Source organism: Ahaetulla prasina, chromosome 2 (assembly GCF_028640845.1).
Source record: "Ahaetulla prasina isolate Xishuangbanna chromosome 2, ASM2864084v1, whole genome shotgun sequence".
NCBI lineage: Eukaryota > Metazoa > Chordata > Lepidosauria > Squamata > Colubridae > Ahaetulla > Ahaetulla prasina.
The window spans coordinates 127,544,395-127,567,623 of NC_080540.1; the positions used below are offsets into that span (position 1 = coordinate 127,544,395).

At 39.5% G+C, this 23,229-nt stretch overlaps 1 protein-coding gene across 2 annotated transcripts in view; it reads right to left on the reverse strand.

The window, feature by feature from the left end:
• Positions 1-23,229, reverse strand: part of MGAT5B (alpha-1,6-mannosylglycoprotein 6-beta-N-acetylglucosaminyltransferase B) — a 301,884-nt gene that overhangs the window by 165,652 nt on the left and 113,003 nt on the right. For both annotated transcript variants that reach the window (XM_058172876.1, XM_058172875.1), the window contains exon 3: positions 10,371-10,515. In XM_058172876.1, coding sequence (XP_058028859.1) covers positions 10,371-10,515 — 145 coding nt within the window. The remainder of the gene's footprint in view (positions 1-10,370; positions 10,516-23,229) is intronic.

Sequence of the window (23,229 nt, forward strand, 5' to 3'; positions counted from 1 at the left end):
ATGGGCCCAGAAGGAAGAAACAAGTCCAAATTGTACAGGTACGAAACTAGAATCTTGAAAGTTGAGTAAAGCTACCCTGAACAAAGACATACATTCAATTTTGAAGCTACTAAGTGTCGTGTCCCACTCCTCCGCTGACGGCCAGGTCGGGGAAGTCCGTATCAAGCGTGCCTCTGCAGCTCTGTCAAAGTCCTATCAGAGTTCTCAAGGCAGGCAGGAGACCAGGAAGTGACTTCAGCGATCCAAGGTAGACTTTGCCTGACTCAGAGAATGCCAGAAAGCAGATCCTTTATATAGGCCATGGGGTGTGGCTCCATGACTCAGCACTTATCCAGGCCTGCCCCTCCCTTCCTTTTGCTGACGCCGCCTATCAATTCTCCGGAAGCGAGGATCTCTCCAGGCTCCAGCTGTTGGTAATTCACATTCCTCAGGCTCACATGCTGTGGGGGAGGGTCTAGTTGCTCCGTTTGCCTGGGCATGGAGCCAGGGCTGGAGGCTGGAGGCACGTCAGGCCCTTCATCTTGTTCGGCCTGTCTGGGCATGGTGCCAGGGCTGGGGCCTGGAGGCATGCCAGGACATTCCTCAGCGTTCGGCAGGAGATAAGAGGGACCCGGCTGCGGGGAAAGTGAGTGAGACACAACACTAAGATTGTTGGATGAGCAGGCACAAAAACAGCCAGGGAAGTGATTGAAGCCTGGGAAACGGGCTCCTCATCAGTCAACAGGAGTGCTGATTTACCACCAGCTTATCAAATACTTAGGAGACTACAGCTTGGCAGCACAAGGAAACAACAACCCATGACTTATTAGTCAGCCAATAAAAGTTGTTGATTGGACCCAATCAACAACTAAAAGTCACACAGAAGAGGCATTGTATAAATAGTACACACAGAATAGCCCAAAGCATACACTCTGCTAGACAGAATTTCCCTGATTATGGACTCCAACACAAATCCAAAAGCTTGGAAGATTAAACTTTTGGTCCCAATGACCAACCCATATTGGATCCTGCAACATTATCCTGGGACATGTATATTCTCCTGCATTCATGAAAGCCGCTCTGTCTGCTCAAGTTAACTATGAAGTGAGGTGGAGGAGAGCTTAAAAAATTCCATTCACTGGAAAATAGATCACCCTTCCAAAACTTGTAAGAGTGCATCTTCGAGCACCAGGGCTCCCTTTGAACCTAGGCATAGGCATTGGTTTACAGAGTGAAAAAAATGCAGCATTAGGAAAAATGGCCACAAGCAAGGCATTCTGCTGGTGGAGTATCCAGAAGAGGTCTGGGATGTTTGTATATCTTTTTTTAAAAAATATTGTGGGAGAGCAATGGCTCATTGGTTAAAGACACTGAGCTTGTCACCTGGAAAGCTGACAGCCTGGGTTCAAAACCTAAGTGCCCCATGACGGGGTGAGCTCCCATTCTTGCCCCATCTCCTGCCCATCTGTCAGTTCAAAAGCATGCAAATGCAAGTAGAGAAATAGGTACCACTTTGATGGGAAGGTAACAGCATTCAGTGCACCTTGGCTTAAAGTCATGCTGGCCACATGACTGCAGAAGTGTCTTTGGACAATGCTGGCTCCCTTGGCTAGGAAAAGGAGATGAGCACCGCCCCCTAGAATTGGACATGATTGGACAGGGGAAATCTTTATCGTTACCTTTTTAAAAAAATAGATTACTTTGTATACTTTGATGAAGGAAGTTAAAAGAGTCCTTGAAAACTTTCATTTTTAGGCAGGAACTGTTAAAGGTATTGACTAAGAAGCAAGTTAGCATTTTTCTTCCTTCAGGCCCAATGCTGTTATCCTTGCTTTTCTATTTGTCTTTGAATGCATTATTGTTTGCTTATAAAGTATGAAGTTATTATCTTTTTCTTTTCTTTTTGGTAGTTGAACAAATATAATTTGAGGTTTATTTCCAATTGTTTAAAATCCTCTGGTACCACGATCTGCCGTAAATTTTTGTTAGAGCAATTTTCTGAAGACAACTTCCTGCCTTAGTAGAATAATGCCCACCATTATTTGTATCAGAAAATGAACTGCGATTACTTTTCATGCACTAGCCAATTATTACATATGAACAATGTCAAGTGTTACTACCTAATCATTTTCTTCAGTGGGGTACGTTTTCTGGTTCAAGGAAGATGTTGAGATCCTTATGTACTTTACATATTATGTTATTGCTGTAGATATTGAGTTCAAAAGGTGATGGCCATTTATATAGCTCAAAATCTCAAGTACTGTTTAATAAAAAAAGGCTCACTGCTGCTTTTTTCCATTATTAAGACCTAGATATAATCAAAGGCAGTGGGGCTTGGCTTTTATAAACTTTCTCAGGCAATTGTCTATTATGAATGGGATAGGATAGGCAGCAAACTAATGTTCCATTAGATTGATGTTTAAGGGCATGAATAGATCAAGAGGACAAGCATGGAAAGGCACACTGCCTCTCAATAGTTTATCTAAAGATGGTCTATATATGGCAACAATTCAGAGCAGTGAACAGAGCAAAGCTGGCAGAAGACTAACAAAACATGTCTTCCTTTAAGTATTATGCTGTGACTCATTATATGTAACCAGGAGTGAAGTCACTAACTACAGTACTGAAACGAATGTTTTACATTTATGAAATTAACTGATCCCTGGAAATAATTAAATATAAAGATTAATTGGCCACTTTTTGGAGACCATCCCTTACTATATAATCAAATAATTACACATCTTTATGCCAACAAAATTGCAAGCAATTCTGAGGACACAGCTGTAGGAGAGCACTCCATTCCTGACACAAAGGCTGCACTTATCACTTCTAGCCTCTTCTGCCTTCAAAAAATGTGTTTTAGAATCTAGATATGTCACAATGGAGCTCATATCAGTTCATTCATGTAGCGTATCTGATTAGGCACGTGACTCTTGCAGCTACAGAAACATTCTGAATTTGGCCTTAGAAGAGCAAATTTGTTCATATTTCTCCAGAAAACATCAGTGCTTTTGAAATTCCAAAGACTAAACCAACTGCAACTAACTGAAGAGGTAAGTTTTGGAAGTCAGCTGGAGTTCTATGTAGAAACCACCCATTTAAATATTTAATTATAATTTGTTTTAAACCTAAATACTTTTCAGGAAGCTTATGGACAAACACTAAACATTTAAACTGAAAAAGAACTGGATAAACTATCTACTTGTACTTGTCAGCAGGGTTCCAACATCACAGTATCATTCCTTTTAATGCCTGAGTTATGTTCTGAAGTGGCTATAAATTTGAGAATAGAATGGGCCCTTCTTACAATAAGGATGGCCTCAAAGGACAAGTCCAACTATAGTATATCATATTATTTTGTAAACTAAAAAAAAAATATTGATGAGCATCTATTCCCATTGATTTCTAAGTTGTGCAGAACACTAAAAGAAAATGATAAAAATCAGAGGTTCCCTCTAACATGAAAAATGACAGCAGCAAAAACATAAATTCTCCTCCACGTGGTTATTAATCACCATGTCCCACGATTTTTAAAGTTGGTTTCTTTTTGTTAATTTAAAAAAAAATAACCAATCAACATTGCTAATTGTATGAATAAACTTCGCATTTGGCTTGGCCCAGTGAAAATGCTGGAAGAAATCCAGGGGTGAAATCCAGCAGGTTCTGACAGGTTCTGGAGAATCGGTAGCAGAAATTTTGAGTAGTTCAGAAAACTGGCAAATACTACCTCTGGCTGGCCCCAGAGTGGGGTGGGAATGGAGATTTTACAGTATCCTTCCCGTGCCACACCCACCAAGCCACACTCACAGAACCGGTAGTAAAAAAAATTGGATTTCACCACTGAAGAAATCTAAAAGCCAATTGACTCAAGCCTGGTTACAAGGTATGCCTTTGACAATTATATCATCATACTAATTATATTAGGGGAGTGCAATGGCTCAGCAGGTAAGAACACTGAGCTTGTCAAGCTGGAAAGCTGACAGCCCAAGTTCGAGACCTGAGCTCTATACAATGGGTGAGCTCCCGTTCCTGCTCACCTAGCAGTTTGAAAGTATGCAAATGTGAGTAGATAAATAGTTATCACTTCAGTAGAATGGTAATAGCGTTCTGTGTGCCTCTGCATACGGTCATGCTGGCCACATGACCACAGAGGTGTCTTTGGACAACTCTGGTTCCCTTGGCTAAGAAACAGAGATGATCATTAGAATTGGACACAACTGGATAGGGAAAACCTTTACCTTTACTAATGACACTAACAAAATATATATAGTATGGACGAGCCACCTTCCAAACCCTTAATTGAATTTCACATTTCAAATGTCAAGACTGCTTAAGATGTTACTCTTTTTTTTTTTTAATCAAGCAAATATATGAATGAGACAGACTTCTTTATCCAACATCCAGGTTTCTCTCTAGTTCCTAGTGTAATGTACGTGACAGCTGGGCTCATGCCATACGTCACAGAGTGGCTGGCTATACTGCATGTGGCTAGCAAGTTGGTAAAATACCAATTATGGATTAGTGTGAAGTGTGAATCAAGCAAACTGATTTATACAATAAACCACAATTAACAAAATTTGGCCTTAGCATGATATGTGAAGCCAATCAGAGAGGAGCGCAGACATGCTGCTATGTAATATGCTAAACTGGCTTTGCTATGCCAGAAGACAAACAGTTTCGAAAGCTACTGGGCCCGGAGCCATCTACACTTGACAATCGTCCAGGATTTCAACAGAGAATGGATGAAGCCCTGTTTCTCCAGTGCCCTCCTTATTGTCCTTATTGTAATTGCAGCAATAGTCATTCATCAACACTGCCTAAACTCAGAAACCCCCCATTGTTCTACTCTGCTTCTCTAGGACCGTTGCCATGTTTCTACCCAGGATGTGAGTGCATCTGTGCAAAGTAATGGATGGCTCAGGAACCACCACCCCCAAGGCTCCAATCTCACTCTTCTTCACAGTGATATATTGAAAATGGGAAGCAACATTGATCTGGGAACTGCATTTAAGGAGCTCTACCCTTTCTGCAGAAAACCCACTTTGGATAACGACTATGGTTGTAGATTATTGTGCTCCAAAAATGCAGAAGAAGAAACCAAGGACCAGCAATATTAATTAGAAACATTTTTTTAAAAAACCCTATCACTATCCAAAGAGTTGCAATTTTCTTGCCGGTCTCATATTGCCTGGTCCCTGAAAGTAAACATTTCACAGCAAAGGCAAGGCAGGGATGCTCAGTCATTTTATAAGACCTGGAGAAATAGATCCACTATGTCCTATATTTTGCAAATTCTTAGTGAGAGTGAGGGTTTGGCTTGGATTCTCTCTGTCTGCTAACAGAAGAACTTATAGATTTCAACTCAGCCAAAAACAGACACAAGCCACCCAGTAATTTATCTATCTAATCTAAAATTAGGAGTAAGTCCTTGATAAATATTAATCCAGGAAGGTACCAGATAGGAAGCAATGAGTCCAAGTCAGAAATAATAGCAACTAACAAACCACAAGTTAGTTTGGTTCACAGCTCCAGTGAATTAGCCTTCGCAACCTGAAAATCAGGAGGAAAAAAAATCTATCACATCTCTCCCAGATTTCAAATTAGTTGTATAAAGAAGTTTGACACTATGCCCTGTTTTTTACATAGGATTTTGCACCTTAAATTTAAATTCTTTCTCTAAATTGGAAGTCGTTATTAACACCAAACACCTGAACCCTGTGATTCTCAAAAGGCAAAGAACCATCCCAATGGTTTTTGAAGCTACACTCAGTCCATGGTAATATATTTCATTTTATAATGAACTTTTCTAGTTCCACACACTTTTCTTCATCCAGGCACGTTGGCTTTTTTTTAGTTCTTAAATAGCACAAGAGCTGTTTAAACCAAGGAAGACTTAACATAGGTTTTCAAGCATTTTCTTTACATTGTAGGAAAGTAGCAGGGCTCAATTATTTGACAGTTAAGATCAGCTCATGTGGAACTTAATTCTGAAGCTGGTCCTGAAAGTCTGAGCTTTCATTATAAGAAGGAATTATGCCAAAGGAAGAGTTTTTGCCATTACCCAGATATATTGGAAAACAGTATCCACAAAGCCAGTGAGTTTTGTCCTGTGGATGGAGGGAAATCTAATCTAATCTATTGACAAAATGTTAATTGAAGAAGACAGTTTTAATTGTGGACACAACCAAGCTTGTGGTATTTACATCTGGAGCATCTCAGAGTCCTGGCTACTAACTTTGTCAGCTGCCCAGAGTTGCATTAGTGAGTTGAGTGGCCATAAGATTGAAATAAATAAATAAGATGGTTGACCCTGGATACTCGGGATGAGGCAACCTGGCACCGTGGATAAGCCCTAATCAAGCACCAAGTGTATGGAATATCCAATACAAGTTGGGTATTGAGTATATTGTATTAGGTTCCTTGCAGACAGGAGCAATTCTATTAAAAATTGAAAGGGAAGATTTCCAAGTTTACAGATAAATATCCCATTTACAAAAGCTTTTTGTAAAAGACAACCAAACTGTCCTAATTTTTTTAAAGAGTGTTGCAATCCTGCAAATAAATAAATAAATAAATAACCAAAGATACAGAACAGCACAATTTAAGTTTAGTTCCTGATGGACTCTCACATCTTCCTGGCAAAAGTATGGAAATAATTAGACATTACCATTTTTCAGATTTTTTTTTCAGCTTTCCATTCACCTTGCAAGTTTCCAATCCAAGTATTAATCAGGCCTGACTCTGTTTAGCTTCTAAGCCCAGCCAAGTATTGCCACCAGCTGAAATGCCCTCTGAGAAGAAGCTGACCTTGATTAAACAAATGTCAAGAGCAGTTGAGGCGATTCCAAAGAATCTTGATCCAGGGAACATCCAAGAGGACCATGCATGGTTTACCACTGATGCTGTCCAAAGGTCAAATTAGATTCATCTCTTTCCTCTTTTGTTTTTTGAAAACCTATTTTGCTTTTCTGGGCCAGCTTGAAGCTCCATTTTGATTTTTGCTATGTTAATATTTTAACTGTTTTTTAATTGCCTTTGAAAACCATTGTATAAACATCAGCTGATCAGAAATATAAATTCTTACAAACAAGCAAACTTTCATATATGTGATTTTAACATTAATACTGACAGCATTATCTTGCTTGGTGAGCCAGCTTGGTGCAGTGATTAAGGCACTTGGCTAGAAACCAGGAAACAGTGAGTTTTAGTCCCACCTGAAGTCCAAAGCCAGCTAAATGACCTTGGGCCAGTCACTCTCAGCCCTAGGAAGGAGGCAACGGCAAACCACTTCCAAAAATACTTGCCAAGGAAACAGCAGGGACTAGTCTAGGCAGTTGTCAGTAATCTAAAGGCAACAAAACAAAACTTTACTACCTTCTCACAGCAACCCTTACTTGATCCCATGATTTTGTAACCTTGTTCGATGTCAGTCTTTAAATTTTGGAGAACTGTATATACTGACAAACATTCCATAGCACTCCTGCAACTCAGCAAAAGTCGGTCAATGTCTAATTTCAGATCAAGGTCAAATAGTCTGTCCTTGTAATAACTCTGAAGTAGAGTCAAATCAGTTAAAGACACATTACTTACAGCACCTTAAAAACAAATTTAAGTCACCATTTATTTTGGTGCTGGGGGAATGACATAGTGATAGCTCATCTTTTTTTTTAAAGGGTGAGAGGGAGAGATACATTAGTTTTCTGCAAAACTCAATGATCTGTGTGCCTTAATACCAGAGGTGCAGTTTCGCCTGTACCAGTAGTCCTGACCATCAGCTGGGCCCGCTCACCCGCCCCAATGCTATCCTGGTCCTATATATCTCACTCTCTGGCTCGCTCATCCCATGCATGCAACCCAGCTGATTTCCACTCCTTGCCCACTCTACTCAACCTGGCTGCTGAGAAGGTGTGCTGGAATGAAATCGCTGTGTGTTTGAAGCTGTGCGCAAGTGCGGAAGGTGGGTGCACACGCAAAGTGTGCGTGCACACATGCGCTTACATTTTCAGTTCTGCATTAGGTGAACCAGTTGTTAAATTATGTGAAGCCCACCATACATTGCAATCTATGAAGCTCCCTAAAAAATTATCCAAAGCTGGTGTTGATTTTTCATATTGATTATTTATATGTTTCATTGTTCATCTGTTTTCTTTCTAAGATCAGAAGGAATTATGGAAGAAATTTCAGCTCTGTTTCTAGAAGAAATGGGGTGGGGGGAGAAGAGGGGGAGGAAAGATTGCTAAAGCAACCCAGCAATCAGCATTGCCACTCACTTATTTGCTACTAACTTAATCAAAGCTTAACTTCAAAGCAACCCATAGCTGCATTAAGGAGGAAATTGCTCTTCAAAGCGGGCTTGGACCACTGAGCTCGAATGAAGCCTAAAACTAAGGCTTCTCCTGCTTTTTATTGTCTCCTCCCCCTTTCTTTTGTGAGAGCTTAGTAGATTGTCTGCAAAAAGTGGTGAAGGACTTTCTCAGAAAGGCAATTCCTGGAGAGAAAAGGACATTAAGAATGGAATCTGCCTAGTGTCTAATAATAAGCAGCTTATCACCACAGCATGAAGCAATTTTACTTTCAGTCCTTTGGGTTTGTGATACAGTAGAAGTCCACCGATCACATAAATCCTTGATTTCCAATATCTGTTGAATATTCAATATCAAACAGGTCAGTTTTCACTTCTGGTACAATTGATAACTGCTTAACATCTGAGATAAATTGATAGGTGTGGATCAATGATGATTAATACATCAATTTGGAACATTACTACTCTATATTATGAAGCCTGCCAGCTACACTCATATATACAGTTATAGGAACTGAGCTCCAGTTTAACTCAGATTTATTTCTGAGTAACCAGACCTATGCTTGCACTGCGTTTTATAATCATATATTATTTCTTGAAAAGGATAACAGATTCTCATTTTAGCAGTAATTTTAAATCTTAAAAAGAATGCAAAACGTCTCAAGCCAGAATTGTATTACTCCACAATGTTATCTCATAAAATAGACTAAGAGGAGGATACAAATAATAAAGTACCACTAGCTAAGAGTTAATCTGAATTTTATACTGTGTTGTAAAATCCTGCAAAAACAGGAAGGTTAGAATGTGTGAAGAGACTACATATAAAATAGAGAGATAGATTCATCCATCCCATGGACAATTACAGTTCTACAGTAACTCTCATATCTCTGAAAGTCTAAATTTCACACAATGAGAAAAGAGATGCATTTAAATTCGACCAAAATCAAACAGGAGAAGATCATTACAAATAAAACCCCATTCATTTCTGTGATGTTTAAGCTCCACTAACTTGCAGAATTGTAGCCACTATGCTCAGCCTAAGTAAGCAAGTGAAATATATCGTCTGAATATACATAATGCTTTGAGGATAATAAATGAGAAAATAAGAGAAGAGGGAGATTTCTTTGTCTAAACTGTTGTAGTATTAATTACTCTGAATATTAACTTTGTTCCATAACAATGCTCAACTTTAAAAAATGTTATTTTCATTGTTAACAATTGCACAGTCATCAGAACTTAATCTTCCATGTTCTCAAGAGCTACATCAAGTTCAAATCAAATTAGAACTCTGTGTTTAAAAAATGAACAGCCAATCCATCATACAAATTAATTGTTATCACTACCCTTACTAGAAAACATACATTACACTTCCCATCATTGCTTTAAAAATATTTTTACACAGTAGTTATTATTCATTTCAAGGTTCTTCTAATTCCCTCCTTTTTCTGGATACCATCAGAGAGTCTACAGAGCTAAATTCAGGATCAGATCTTCTAAATTGTTAAAGTATGATTTTTTTTACTGAAACCACATATAATGAACCCTTGAATTGCTGAATCTTCCAAGCTATTTTTGTTTTACACACACACAGACAGTCAGAGAGAGAAAGAAAATAGTATGTAATTTGTTTCTCCTAACAGTGTCTCTTGAGCCTTTTTTTGTTTTTGCTTCACGTGTTTTTATATTCCCCCTTTATTATTTTTACAAATAACTCAAGGTGGTGAACATACCCTCTTCCTCCTATTTTCCCCACAACAACCACCCTGTGAGGTGAGTTGGACTGAGAGATTGTGACTGGTCCAAGATTTCATGACTAAAGCAGGACTGGAACTCACAATCAGTAAACCCAGTTCACATGATTGGTTAATCAATTAGTCACTTAGTAAGAGAACATAGCTGTATTCTGTACTCCACATGATTTACACACCTAATTATGCCAAGAAACTGGAGCCATGCAAACATAAATATTCATCCTTCATGCAGATCAATCCTATGTAGAGCAATAGACTGACCTCAGTCCTTAAATCTAGAATATGTTGGATGGACACTAGGGAATGCCAGATCAACTGTTCAATCCTTAGGTACTGACCTGTCCATTGGGAAATGGGCTTCTTCCCCTTTCCGGAAGTCTGTGCTATTCTCCAGCCTGGCTAGCACTTCCATCCTCTTCACCATTGTCTCCAGCATATCACTCATTTTCCTCAGCACTCCTCTGGACTCCAGAGTCCCCATCACTGCAGTCATACAGGAAAGCAGGAGAAAGAGAAAGGAACAGAAGAACATTCTACAGTATTGCTCAAGAAGCAGCAGAGATACATTCAGACAGATGGAAAGGGCAAACATTAATTCTTGTGAATGGGGAAAAGGCGGGAAGGAGTTGCTGACAAGATTTTAATCGGACACACATTACTACATGGCATGCTCTGTTCTTGGATTAGCTTGTTCTCAGCAAAAACAAAAAAAATAATCTTTGTGGCCCCCCTAACAACAAATATAACATTGTGTGATGGGCCTGTGTGAATCGGTCCCGATTGAGATCAAAGTGCAGATTCAATAGGCAAAGAAGGCATGAATCCAGTTGAGTTTGCAATTTTTAGAAGAATAGAATAGAATAGAATAGAATAGAATAGAATAGAATAGAATAGAATAGAATAGAATAGAATAGAATAGAATAGAATAGAATAGAATTCTTTATTGGCCAAGTGGGATTGGACACACAAGGAATTTGTCTCCAGTGCATAAACTCTCAGTGTATATAAAAATACATTTGAAATTCATAGAAAAACAAAGTTGAGCTATAAAAAAACCTTCTCCATTAGACTCCAATAAGAAGTTTCAGAGTGTTTGCAACACCTTCATTTTCCAACAGAATTTGGGTAAAAATAGCAGAGGTCACTAATCCTGCCAATTTTCAGCTAGGTGGCTATATGTTTTTCTAAATATTATCCCTGCATTAACTTTTAAGGCAGAGAAAGCCGAGTAAGAAAAGGACAGCGTAACAGCTTCCAGATAATTTGGGAAAGAGCCTTAAAAAAACCCAATGAGGTAAGTGTCCTATTCTAATTTTAAAACTCAAAAAATAAGCTTGAAAAGTGGCTTGAAAAGTAAGTTCTATTTTTTATTTTTGCCTTGCTTTTCTATACTGCCACACTTGGTATAACACTGAAGAACCATCAATGAGTTGCTCATATAAGATGATGCAGCTTCACTGCCTCTGATCCTTCAGGCTTTAGAGGTGTCAGGAAGGTAGGTGCCCGAAGAACCCCTCATCAGTGGCAGGACTTGATGATGTCAGAGTTGTGGCAAACTGTTAACGCTTCGTTAGCTAGTTACTAGTAGTAGAGACAGCAGAAGCAGGTTGGTACAATGAAGTACAACAGCTTGCACAGAAACAGCCCACTGAGAAAGTTGTATTTGTAGTTTGCAGTCCTCTACTTTAAAAAAAAAAAAGTGTGCTTTTCAGCAGTACAGGTAGTCCTCGATTTACAACAGCTCATTTAGTGACTGTTCGAAGTTACAATGAAAAAAGTGATTTATGACCAGCATTCAGACTTATGACTATTGCAGCATCCCCATGGTCACGTGATCAAAATTCAGATGCTTGGCAACTGACTCATATTTATGATGATTGCAGTGTCCCAGTTTCCCAGGGTCATGTGATTACATTTTGCAACCTTCTGACAAGCAAAATCAGTGGGGAAGCCAGATTTACTTAACATCTGTGTTACTAACTTAATTAATTGCAGTGATTCACTTAACAACTGTGGCAAGAAAGATCATAAAATGGGGCAAAACTCACTTTAACAAATGTCTCATTTGGCAACAGAAATGTTGGGTTCAATTGTGGTCATAAGTTAAGGACTACCTGTTCTTGTGCTACTCTGATTCCTATTCACGTATTTTCCAGAGATTTAAAGCTCTGCCTCAATCCTTGGAATGTTAAAAGGAAAACTTGATTGATAAGTACATATAAGAAGTCCATCTTGTTCCCATATTCAAAGTGCTAAGAATTGAATTGATTCCCAGTTAGTCTGGCAGAACCAGCAGAGAAATACAAAAAAAAACAACAGCAACCCTCTAGTCCCTAAGGTTTGTAGTAGGCTACATTTAAAATGGTGAGAGCCGAGGAAAGGAAGGAAATATTAGGTATACTTCTGTGGAGTCCAATCAATATACTTGATGAAATGGAAGATGGAACACAAATATTTAAGTGCTAAGAATTGTTTTTAATATATGACAAGGTTCTTATTTTTGATGTAATAGACTAACATGGCCACCCAAATAAAGTTATATCAATAATTTGGCATTTCCAGGATTTGCACTATAACCTTAGGCTTGTTATTCAATAAATATTTCCACAGCTATGGGAATTCTTTCTTGCAAAACACGTTCAGAGAACATTACAAACGGCATTAACTTTCATTACTTAATACATTTATCCATAGATTTCTTTATCATGTTGGCTGAGAAACCAAGCCTATTGGTTTTTTATTGTTTCTTTCATGATAATGCCAGAAAGACCTTGAGATGAAAGTAAAGGACAGAGAACAAATTCGTCCTGTATAATATTTATATGTACGCCCCCTACAAAGCTAAGTTACTCATCAAATTTATTGCTGTCATTTCATTCTTCTGAACTTCTTTAAAGCAAATTTTCATTTACAAAGCAGCGGGAGGTTAGAGGACAAGAGAAACAATTGGGGACCTACAGACACACTGTAATGTAATGCATATTTTCCCTAGCATCAAACATAGACCTGCCACTGTAGGAATTTAGCACCCACCCCACTCCTAGAAGAATGAAATATTTTACAAAATATTTAAAAAGGCAGAATATATTTCCCTGGATGAGAAATGGAGAAACATGTTTTAAAGACAAAGCAGCTTCCTGACTCTCCTCCACCTTTGTCAATGGGCCATTAAAGCTTCAGCCAAGCTCACTCAACCCCCCACCTTCCTCAATGGACCATCATTTGCAACACAATAGAACAGAAACTCACCACATGGCAAGGCTCAGGCAAGCTTGAGGGACAACCTACAATGTTAGCTAAGACCCCTAGACCACCTGGGAGTCTGACAACCAATCAGGATACTCTTCCTGTGCCCCAGAAAGTTCAAAGCTCAGAAAAAGCATAAAACCAGGGAGCACACAGGATCTCAGCCCTTTTCTGTTCAGGATCTCAAGCCATGTGATCCTGGCCACCATTAAACCATCTTTCCAAGCAGCCTCCATGTTTCCAGTGTCTTTGTCCCCACTTGGAACTGAACCCAGATGGATATTTCTTCCAACAATTGGCACCCACAGATGGGACTCCAAGCTAACCTAACCAATGGACCTGGCCCAGGTAAGCCTCCCTTGCTAGCAGCAGACCCATTGAGTCTGTGGGTAAGTTTTCCTGGACCTTGGCCATTTGGAACTAGGTTTTAAAGGGGTTTTGAGTGTTGAGCTCAAAGGCTGCTTGGAAAGAAGGTGAGTACCTCTAAATTTTAATTTTTAAGCATGGAAAAGCATGGGAAATATGTGTATGCCTGCATGTGTGTGAATGAGAGAGCCCTTCTCCCAATCACAGCTGGATCTTGCTTCCTCTGTGCATTTCCTAACCGCAGAAAGACCAAAAGTCTGGAGAGCATGGGGGTTTTGCCAGAGCACAGGACCTTCTGTTAGGGAAGGAGGAAGTGTGTGTGTGGGATTCCACCTGAGGAAACAATCTGATTCCACCTCTTTGAGCAACCTCTAGCCGCACCTCTGCCTACTGCTAGCTCCACCAAGCCGTGACCGGTAGGCTAGAGAAAGCAAGGGGGGGAAGCCAAACGTGGAACTTTGTGTTTATCAGGAACGGGAGCCGAGTAAAAGGAAAGTGAGTGTGAAGGGGACAATTAAAAAGAGTAGAGTTTACTAGTGTATTTTAGAGAAAGTAAAGCAGGAAGCAGTGTTGAGGAGGTGCTCGTACCTGCTGGAGGGGCAGTAGTCCTCTGGGATCACCTTTTTGATCCAAAACGAAGCTCCCTTATTTATTGATTGATTGATTGATTGATTGATTGATTGATTGATTGATTTGATTTTTATACCGCCCTTCTCCCGAAGGACTCAGGGCGGTGTACAGGCAAAAAATAAAACAGACAATACAATATACCATCTAAAATGCAAATTAAAAAACTTATTTTAAAATTAGCCTGATAGGTTAAAATATACTAGACTAAAAACCCCATTTAAAATTAGTTAATAAAAATTTAAAATTAATAAAATTCAGTTCAAGCCAGCCCCGCGCGAATGAAAAGATGTGTCTTCAGTTCATGACGGAATGTCCGGGTCAGGTATTTGGCGTAAACCCGGGGAAGCTCGTTCCAGAGTGTGGAGCCCCCACAGAAGGCCCTTCCTGGGGGCTGCCAGCCGACATTGTTTGGCAACGGCACCCTGAGAAGTCCCTCTCTCTGTAGAGCGTGATGGTCGGTGGGAGGCATGTGGTAACAGCAGGCGGTCCCGTAAGTACCCAGGCCCTAAGCCATGGAGCGCTTTAAAGGTCATAACTAACACTTTAAAGTGCACCGAAGGCCACAGGTAGCCAGTGCAGTCTGCGCGGGAGGCGGTGTTGCGTGGGAGCTACGCGTAGCTCCTCTATCACCCGTGCAGCTGCATTCTGACTAGCTGAAGCCTCCGAGTGCACTTCAAGGGAGCCCCATGTAGAGAGCATTACAATAATCCAAGCGAGAGGTAGCCGCGCGATGACTGTGCACAAGGCATCCCGATCAAGAAAGGGGCGCAACTGCCGAACCAGGCGAACCTGGTGGAAGGCCCTCCTGGAGACGGCCGTCAAATGATCTTCAAACGACAGCCGATCATCCAGGAGGACACCTAAGTTGCGCACCCTATCCTTTGGGGCCAGTAACTCGCTTCCAACAGTCAGCCACGGCTGCAGCTGACTGAATCGGGATGCTGGCATCCACAGCCACTCCGTCTTGGAGGGATTAAGCTTGAGCCTGTTTCTCCCCATCCAGACCCATACGGCTTCCAAACACCGGGACAGCACTTCAACGACTTCATTGATTGATTGATTGATTGATTGATTGATTTTATTATTAAACAAATGTATATAGCCACGCAACTCACATAGGTGACTCTGGCTGACTTACAACATTTAAAAATGAATATTATTAGGAGAAAGTGCATACATTAGGTGAAATGCATTTAAAATGAATATTATTAGGAGAAAGTGCATACATTAGGTGAAATGCATTTAAAATGAATATTATTAGGAGAAAGTGCATACATTAGGTGAAATGCATTTAAAATGAATATTATTAGGAGAAAGTGCATACATTAGGTGAAATGCATTTAAAAATGAATATTATTAGGAGAAAGTGCATACAGAATGCATATATTTTTGCAGATTCTTTTATGTTACAAAGAAAAGAGCTGACCCAATCCTCTATGATAGAAAAATGAAATGTACAGGTGAACAAAATGTATGAAGCTATTAGTTAAATCTTCCTGAAAAATTTAAAATGTCTTTCTCTGTATAGCTGAACTCAATACACCAGAGATAACAACCTTGTTATTGTTTACATGCTTATTTTTCCCTCAAATGAGAGCAGAGATAATTAAGAATCCCTGATGCTGATGGAACTGCCAAATTCTTAACTAGTTCTGCTCCAACGCTTTTAAGAACTACCTGATGTATAGAAATTAAGCAACTGGATTTTTCCCCACTATTTCATATCCATATTCATATCAGCCATTTAATTTCTGGATCTCAGGCTATGTAGAATGAAAAAAAACAACAACCCAAAGACATCAGAAGATGGTTCAAAACCCAATCAAAACTTTATCCATGACAGTAGCAGCAGTGCAAAATACTAGCCTGCCTTCAGTGTGAATGATCTGTCCAATAATATGAGCTGCCTTTTCCTTGTTTTACTGAAGAATTTCCAGTTGGCTTTAAAAACTCATTTTAAAAAAAGAGAGACTTCTTACTTTTTTCTTGGCAACTTGTCTTTTAGTTGTGAAGGGAGGTTCTGCCACAGATGGTAACCTTGTGAATATCAACAAGCTTTTTCTCCATGGCCTCTTTCATGTGTGAGATGTCAGATATTTGTTCTTAAGTTTACCTTTGAATTATAATGACCATATACAGTAGCTTGTTTTATATAGTCCTTTATTAATAGGCAATCAGAGGACAGTCTCCTGTTTGATAGATTGTTTGATCCAAAAAAAGGTAAATTCTCATAAGTTGAGTTTGATTTCTAGTGAATACATGGACACATTTATGTTGTTCCTTGACAGCAACCAGCAAAAATGGTTCATCCAAGCATACTTCCAAGATAGTTTCTCAATGTAGTTCATAGCACATGATTTCTCAGTGGTCTCTCATCCCACAACTAAATAGGTCAGTGCTTAAGTTTTCAAGAGTAACCAAGGTTGATTAAATGAGAGATTTAGATAAAGTATCATAAGAATAATATGTGGGGACTTTAGTTGAGGAAAAAGAAAGATGCCTAGAACACTCCTTCACTGCTTGTCCCACCAGAATGAAGTGAATTTTATTTACAATAGAATAACATTTTCTAAAATGGTGTTTGTACATTTTTTTATTGATTGATTGATTGATTGATTTTATTATTAAACAAATGTATGAAGCTATTAGTTAAATCTTCCTGAAAAATTTAAAATGTCTTTCTCTGTATAGCTGAACTCAATACACCAGAGATAACAACCTTGTTATTGTTTACATGCTTATTTTTCCCTCAAATGAGAGCAGAGATAATTAAGAATCCCTGATGCTGATGGAACTGCCAAATTCTTAACTAGTTCTGCTCCAACGCTTTTAAGAACTACCTGATGTATAGAAATTAAGCAACAGGATTTTTCCCACTATTTCATATCCATATTCATATCAGCCATTTAATTTCTGGATCTCAGGCTATGTAGAATGAAAAAAAACAACAACCCAAAGACATCAGAAGATGGTTCAAAACCCAATCAAAACTTTATCCATGACAGTAGCAGCAGTGCAAAATACTAGCCTGCCTTCAGTGTGAATGATCTGTCCAATAATATGAGCTGCCTTTTCCTTGTTTTACTGAAGAATTTCCAGTTGGCTTTAAAAACTCATTTTAAAAAAAGAGAGACTTCTTACTTTTTTCTTGGCAACTTGTCTTTTAGTTGTGAAGGGAGGTTCTGCCACAGATGGTAACCTTGTGAATATCAACAAGCTTTTTCTCCATGGCCTCTTTCATGTGTGAGATGTCAGATATTTGTTCTTAAGTTTACCTTTGAATTATAATGACCATATACAGTAGCTTGTTTTATATAGTCCTTTATTAATAGGCAATCAGAGGACAGTCTCCTGTTTGATAGATTGTTTGATCCAAAAAAAGGTAAATTCTCATAAGTTGAGTTTGATTTCTAGTGAATACATGGACACATTTATGTTGTTCCTTGACAGCAACCAGCAAAAATGGTTCATCCAAGCATACTTCCAAGATAGTTTCTCAATGTAGTTCATAGCACATGATTTCTCAGTGGTCTCTCATCCCACAACTAAATAGGTCAGTGCTTAAGTTTTCAAGAGTAACCAAGGTTGATTAAATGAGAGATTTAGATAAAGTATCATAAGAATAATATGTGGGGACTTTAGTTGAGGAAAAAGAAAGATGCCTAGAACACTCCTTCACTGCTTGTCCCACCAGAATGAAGTGAATTTTATTTACAATAGAATAACATTTTCTAAAATGGTGTTTGTACATTTTTATTGATTGATTGATTGATTGATTGATTGATTGATTTTATTATTAAACAAATGTATGAAGCTATTAGTTAAATCTTCCTGAAAAATTTAAAATGTCTTTCTCTATATAGCTGAACTCAATACACCAGAGATAACAACCTTGTTATTGTTTACATGCTTATTTTCCCTCAAATGGAAAAGTACAGCTGAGTGTCATCAGCGTACTGCTGGTATCTCACCCCGAAGCCAGTGATGATCTCACCCAATGGCTTCATGTAGATGTTGAACAGCAGGGGCGAGAGAATCGACCCCTGCGGTACCCCACAAGTGAGGCACCTCGCGGTCGACCTCTGCCCCCCTGTCAACACCATCTGCAACAGGTCGGAGATATAGGAGGAGAACCACCGATACACGGTGCCTCCCACTCCCCCCAACCGGCGCAGCAAGATACCATGGTCGATGGTATCAAAAGCCACTGAGAGGTCTAATAGGACCAGGGCAGAGGAGTAACCCCTGTCCCTGGCCCTCCAGAGATCATCCACCAATGCGACCAAAGCTGTCTCCGTGCTGTATCCGGGTCGGAAGCCGGATTGGAACGGGTCTAGATAGACATCTTCATCCAAGTATTGGGGTAGCTGTCGCGCCACAGGCCTTAATGGCCCATTGACAAAGGAGGGGGGGCTGAGTTTCTGCCTCCCTTTTAGGGGAAATATTCTGCCCTTTTAATATTTCCTAGAATGTCTCATTTTCCTAGGAGAGGGGTGGATGCTAACTTCTAACTTCTAAGAAAAGTAATACTATAGCTATTGGAGTTCTACGTATCTACAATGAAATTGTTAAGGCACCAAAAAAATGTCAGAAGCATGGCCATCTGAGCTAGGGATGTTAAAAACTACTTTGCATTTTCATGCAAATTTCCCCAATATCTACTTCTGAAATTGTCCAAAACTTCCACCCCTAAAAAAATCCTTACAGTATCCTATTATGTAAAAATACATTAAAGATATACTATATTGGAGAAAATTGCTTGCAAAAGTGCATACATTAGGTGAAATGCATTTAAAAATGAATATTATTAGGAGAAAGTGCATACAGAATGCATATATTTTTGCAGATTCTTTTATGTTACAAAGAAAAGAGCTGACCCAATCCTCTATGATAGAAAAATGAAATGTACAGGTGAACAAAATGTATGAAGCTATTAGTTAAATCTTCCTGAAAAATTTAAAATGTCTTTCTCTATATAGCTGAACTCAATACACCAGAGATAACAACCTTGTTATTGTTTACATGCTTATTTTTCCCTCAAATGAGAGCAGAGATAATTAAGAATCCCTGATGCTGATGGAACTGCCAAATTCTTAACTAGTTCTGCTCCAACGCTTTTAAGAACCACCTGATGTATAGAAATTAAGCAACTGGATTTTTCCCCACTATTTCATATCCATATTCATATCAGCCATTTAATTTCTGGATCTCAGGCTATGTAGAATGAAAAAAAACAACAACCCAAAGACATCAGAAGATGGTTCAAAACCCAATCAAAACTTTATCCATGACAGTAGCAGCAGTGCAAAATACTAGCCTGCCTTCAGTGTGAATGATCTGTCCAATAATATGAGCTGCCTTTTCCTTGTTTTACTGAAGAATTTCCAGTTGGCTTTAAAAACTCATTTTAAAAAAAGAGAGACTTCTTACTTTTTTCTTGGCAACTTGTCTTTTAGTTGTGAAGGGAGGTTCTGCCACAGATGGTAACCTTGTGAATATCAACAAGCTTTTTCTCCATGGCCTCTTTCATGTGTGAGATGTCAGATATTTGTTCTTAAGTTTACCTTTGAATTATAATGACCATATACAGTAGCTTGTTTTATATAGTCCTTTATTAATAGGCAATCAGAGGACAGTCTCCTGTTTGATAGATTGTTTGATCCAAAAAAAGGTAAATTCTCATAAGTTGAGTTTGATTTCTAGTGAATACATGGACACATTTATGTTGTTCCTTGACAGCAACCAGCAAAAATGGTTCATCCAAGCATACTTCCAAGATAGTTTCTCAATGTAGTTCATAGCACATGATTTCTCAGTGGTCTCTCATCCCACAACTAAATAGGTCAGTGCTTAAGTTTTCAAGAGTAACCAAGGTTGATTAAATGAGAGATTTAGATAAAGTATCATAAGAATAATATGTGGGGACTTTAGTTGAGGAAAAAGAAAGATGCCTAGAACACTCCTTCACTGCTTGTCCCACCAGAATGAAGTGAATTTTATTTACAATAGAATAACATTTTCTAAAATGGTGTTTGTACATTTTTTTATTGATTGATTTTTATTATTAAACAAATGTATATAGCCACGCAACTCACATAGGTGACTCTGGCTGACTTACAACATTTAAAAAAATCTACCATATAACAAAAACCCATTTTAAAAAAACAGACCCCACATCCATGTGTTGGAAGAAATGCCTACACCTTCCTGCCTACCCAAGCCCCCCCCCCTTTGTCAATGGACCATCATTTGCAACACAATAGGACCCATCTAGTAACAGAAACTCACCACATGGCACCTGGGAAGATTACATCATCCAGCAAGGCCCCCACCCCCTGGGAGTCTGACAACCAATCAGGGTACTCTTCCTGTACCCCAGGAAGTTCAAAGCTCAGAGAGGAAATAAAACCAAGCTCAGCATCTTGTCCCTTTTCTGCTCAGGAACTCAAACCATTAAACCATCTTTCCAAGCAAGAGTCTCCATGTTTCCAGTGTCTTTTTCCCCACTTGGAACTGAACCCAGATGGACATTTCTTCCAACAATTTAGCCCTCACAGATGGAACTCCAAGCTAACCTAACCAATGGACCTGGCCCAGGTAAGTCTCACTTGCTAGCAGCAGACCCACTGAGTCTATGAGTAAGTTTTCCTGGACCTTGGCCATTTGGAACTAGGTTTTAAAGGGGTTTTGAGTGTTGAGCTCAAAGGCTACTTGGAAAGAAGGTGAGTACCTATAAATTTAAATTTTAAAGCATGGGAAATATGTGTATGCCTGCATGTGTGTGTGCTAACTTCCTGCACATGGGAGCCACAAACGATCAAATCAACTACTTAATGGGCTGTGTCACCATGTGAGGTCCCCAGACCCACTGACAAACCCCAGGTTTTTTGGATGAGCAATGGATGGGGGGGGGAGCAACCATATCTCAGGGGGAATGATGTTCCATAAAGAAGGTGCCACCACTAAGAAGGTCCTTCCCACCCCCTCCCCCTTAAATAAGAAAAAACAAACAAACGAGCTAGCCTATGCAGTTTGGATACAAAACTGTCCTGACGTCATTTCTTGTCTTCAGTGATGTTTTTATGATCACCTCACCTCAGATCATCTTGCAATGCTTTTACAGATGTGGCTACCTACTGTGATGTGGTCTATAAATTACTATAAAGCCCTACCCTACCCACACATACAGGATATGCAAAATCGATTTCTATCCCAAGACCATCAGAATAAAAAGGGGGGAGGGGATGGAGCTCAAGAAAGAGCCACAAATACGTCCTGCCCTACTTTAAATGATTCCTGGTGAGAAAAGTAGGGAGCTTAAAGAGATGTAAGCCTAATACCCAGAGCTCATTGCAGGTAATCATAAATGTGATTTGGTTTGAGCTTAATTTATGCAAATTCACACCATTTTTGCTTAGTCAGCAAAGTGTAGTTTTACCAATTGATATAGCATAAAATGTGACTGGTTGGCTTGGAATAAGATTTTTTTATTGTTATTATTATTTATTGTTGTATAATCAATAAAAAAAGCTTTAAAAAAAATGAAAAAAATTTGACAGAGAAAAAACACAGTGTAATAAATCATTTTAACAGGAAACAGTTACAATTATATGTGTGTGTGTGTGTGTGTGTGTATGTGTGTGTGTGTGTGTGTGTGTATATGTATGTATGTATGTATGTGTATATATATATATATATATATATATATATATATATATATATATATATATATATATATAGTTCTTTGGTTGTTCGGGTTTTCTCCCGTGTAAAATTGGAAGTGTCTTGGCGACGTTTAATGATCTCATTCGTCATCTTCAGGCTTCAACCGTGCTTCTGGGAGCAATGTGTGATACATAGCTGTTTCTTCCTTTTAACTGCTAGTGGGGGTTTGAACTGATTGGGTGGGAGCTTGGCTGTGCTCTGATTGGATGGGGGTTTTTCTGTGCTCTGATTGGCTGGGGGTGTGTCCTGTGTTGGTGGGGGCTTGGTTGTGCTCAGTCTAGTCTGTGCTGCAGGGGGATTTGAGCTGGCGAGCTGCACAGCTGTTGCTCGGCTTTGTGGTCGTGCCACATCCCCACAGTGGGCGCCAGCCCGCCGCATAAATGGATTGGAGGGGCCCGAAACGGCCAATGCTGCAGCCGCGGTCCGGCCTCTGGTCCCCGGTCGCGCTTCATGATCAGTGTGGGTTTGGGTCTGCTTTCTGGGTGGATGTGTGGTGGTGACATCCTGTGTGGACCTTGTGAGTGTGGGTCTGGTGTCATTCCTCGTGTTAGGGACTCGTTTGTCAATAAGGGCGGGTTTCCAAATGGCTGGTAGGCGGGAGGTGTCATCTCGTTTGTTCATGCTGTGTGGGCGTTTTTCTATCTCAATGGCTTCTCTGATTATTCTGTTGTTAAAGTGTTCAGTTTTGGCGATAGTTCTGGTCTTTTTAAAGTCAATATCATGTCCTGTGACTTTAAGGTGTTGGACCAGGAAGAAGTTAGTTCCTCTTTTTGAATGAGTTCTTGTGTTCTTCAATGCGTCCACTTATTCTTCTGTTGGTTTGTCCAATGTATGTGGTGGGGCAGGCGGTGCATGGGATTTCATATACTCCTTGATTTTCTAACTCAATTTTGTCTTTGGGGTTTCTTAGGATGGTGGATATTTTTCTGTTTGTGCAGAATGCTGTCTTGATGTTGTGTTTGTGGAGGATCTTGCTGATTCTGTCTGTGGTGCCTTTTATATATGGGAGGAGGGCTGTGCCGTTTTCTTGTTCTCTGTCTTGGATTTTAGTGGGGGGTTCTTTTTGGATTAGCTTGGTAATCTTATTTCTTTGGAATCCATTGGATGTTAGTACGTTAGTGAGAGTGTCTAGTTCGGGTTTTAGGTGTTGTTCATCAGCTAAGCATTTTGTTCTGGAGATGAGTGTCTTGGCTACGGAGTTGATCTGTGCTGGGTGGTGGTGTGAGAGTG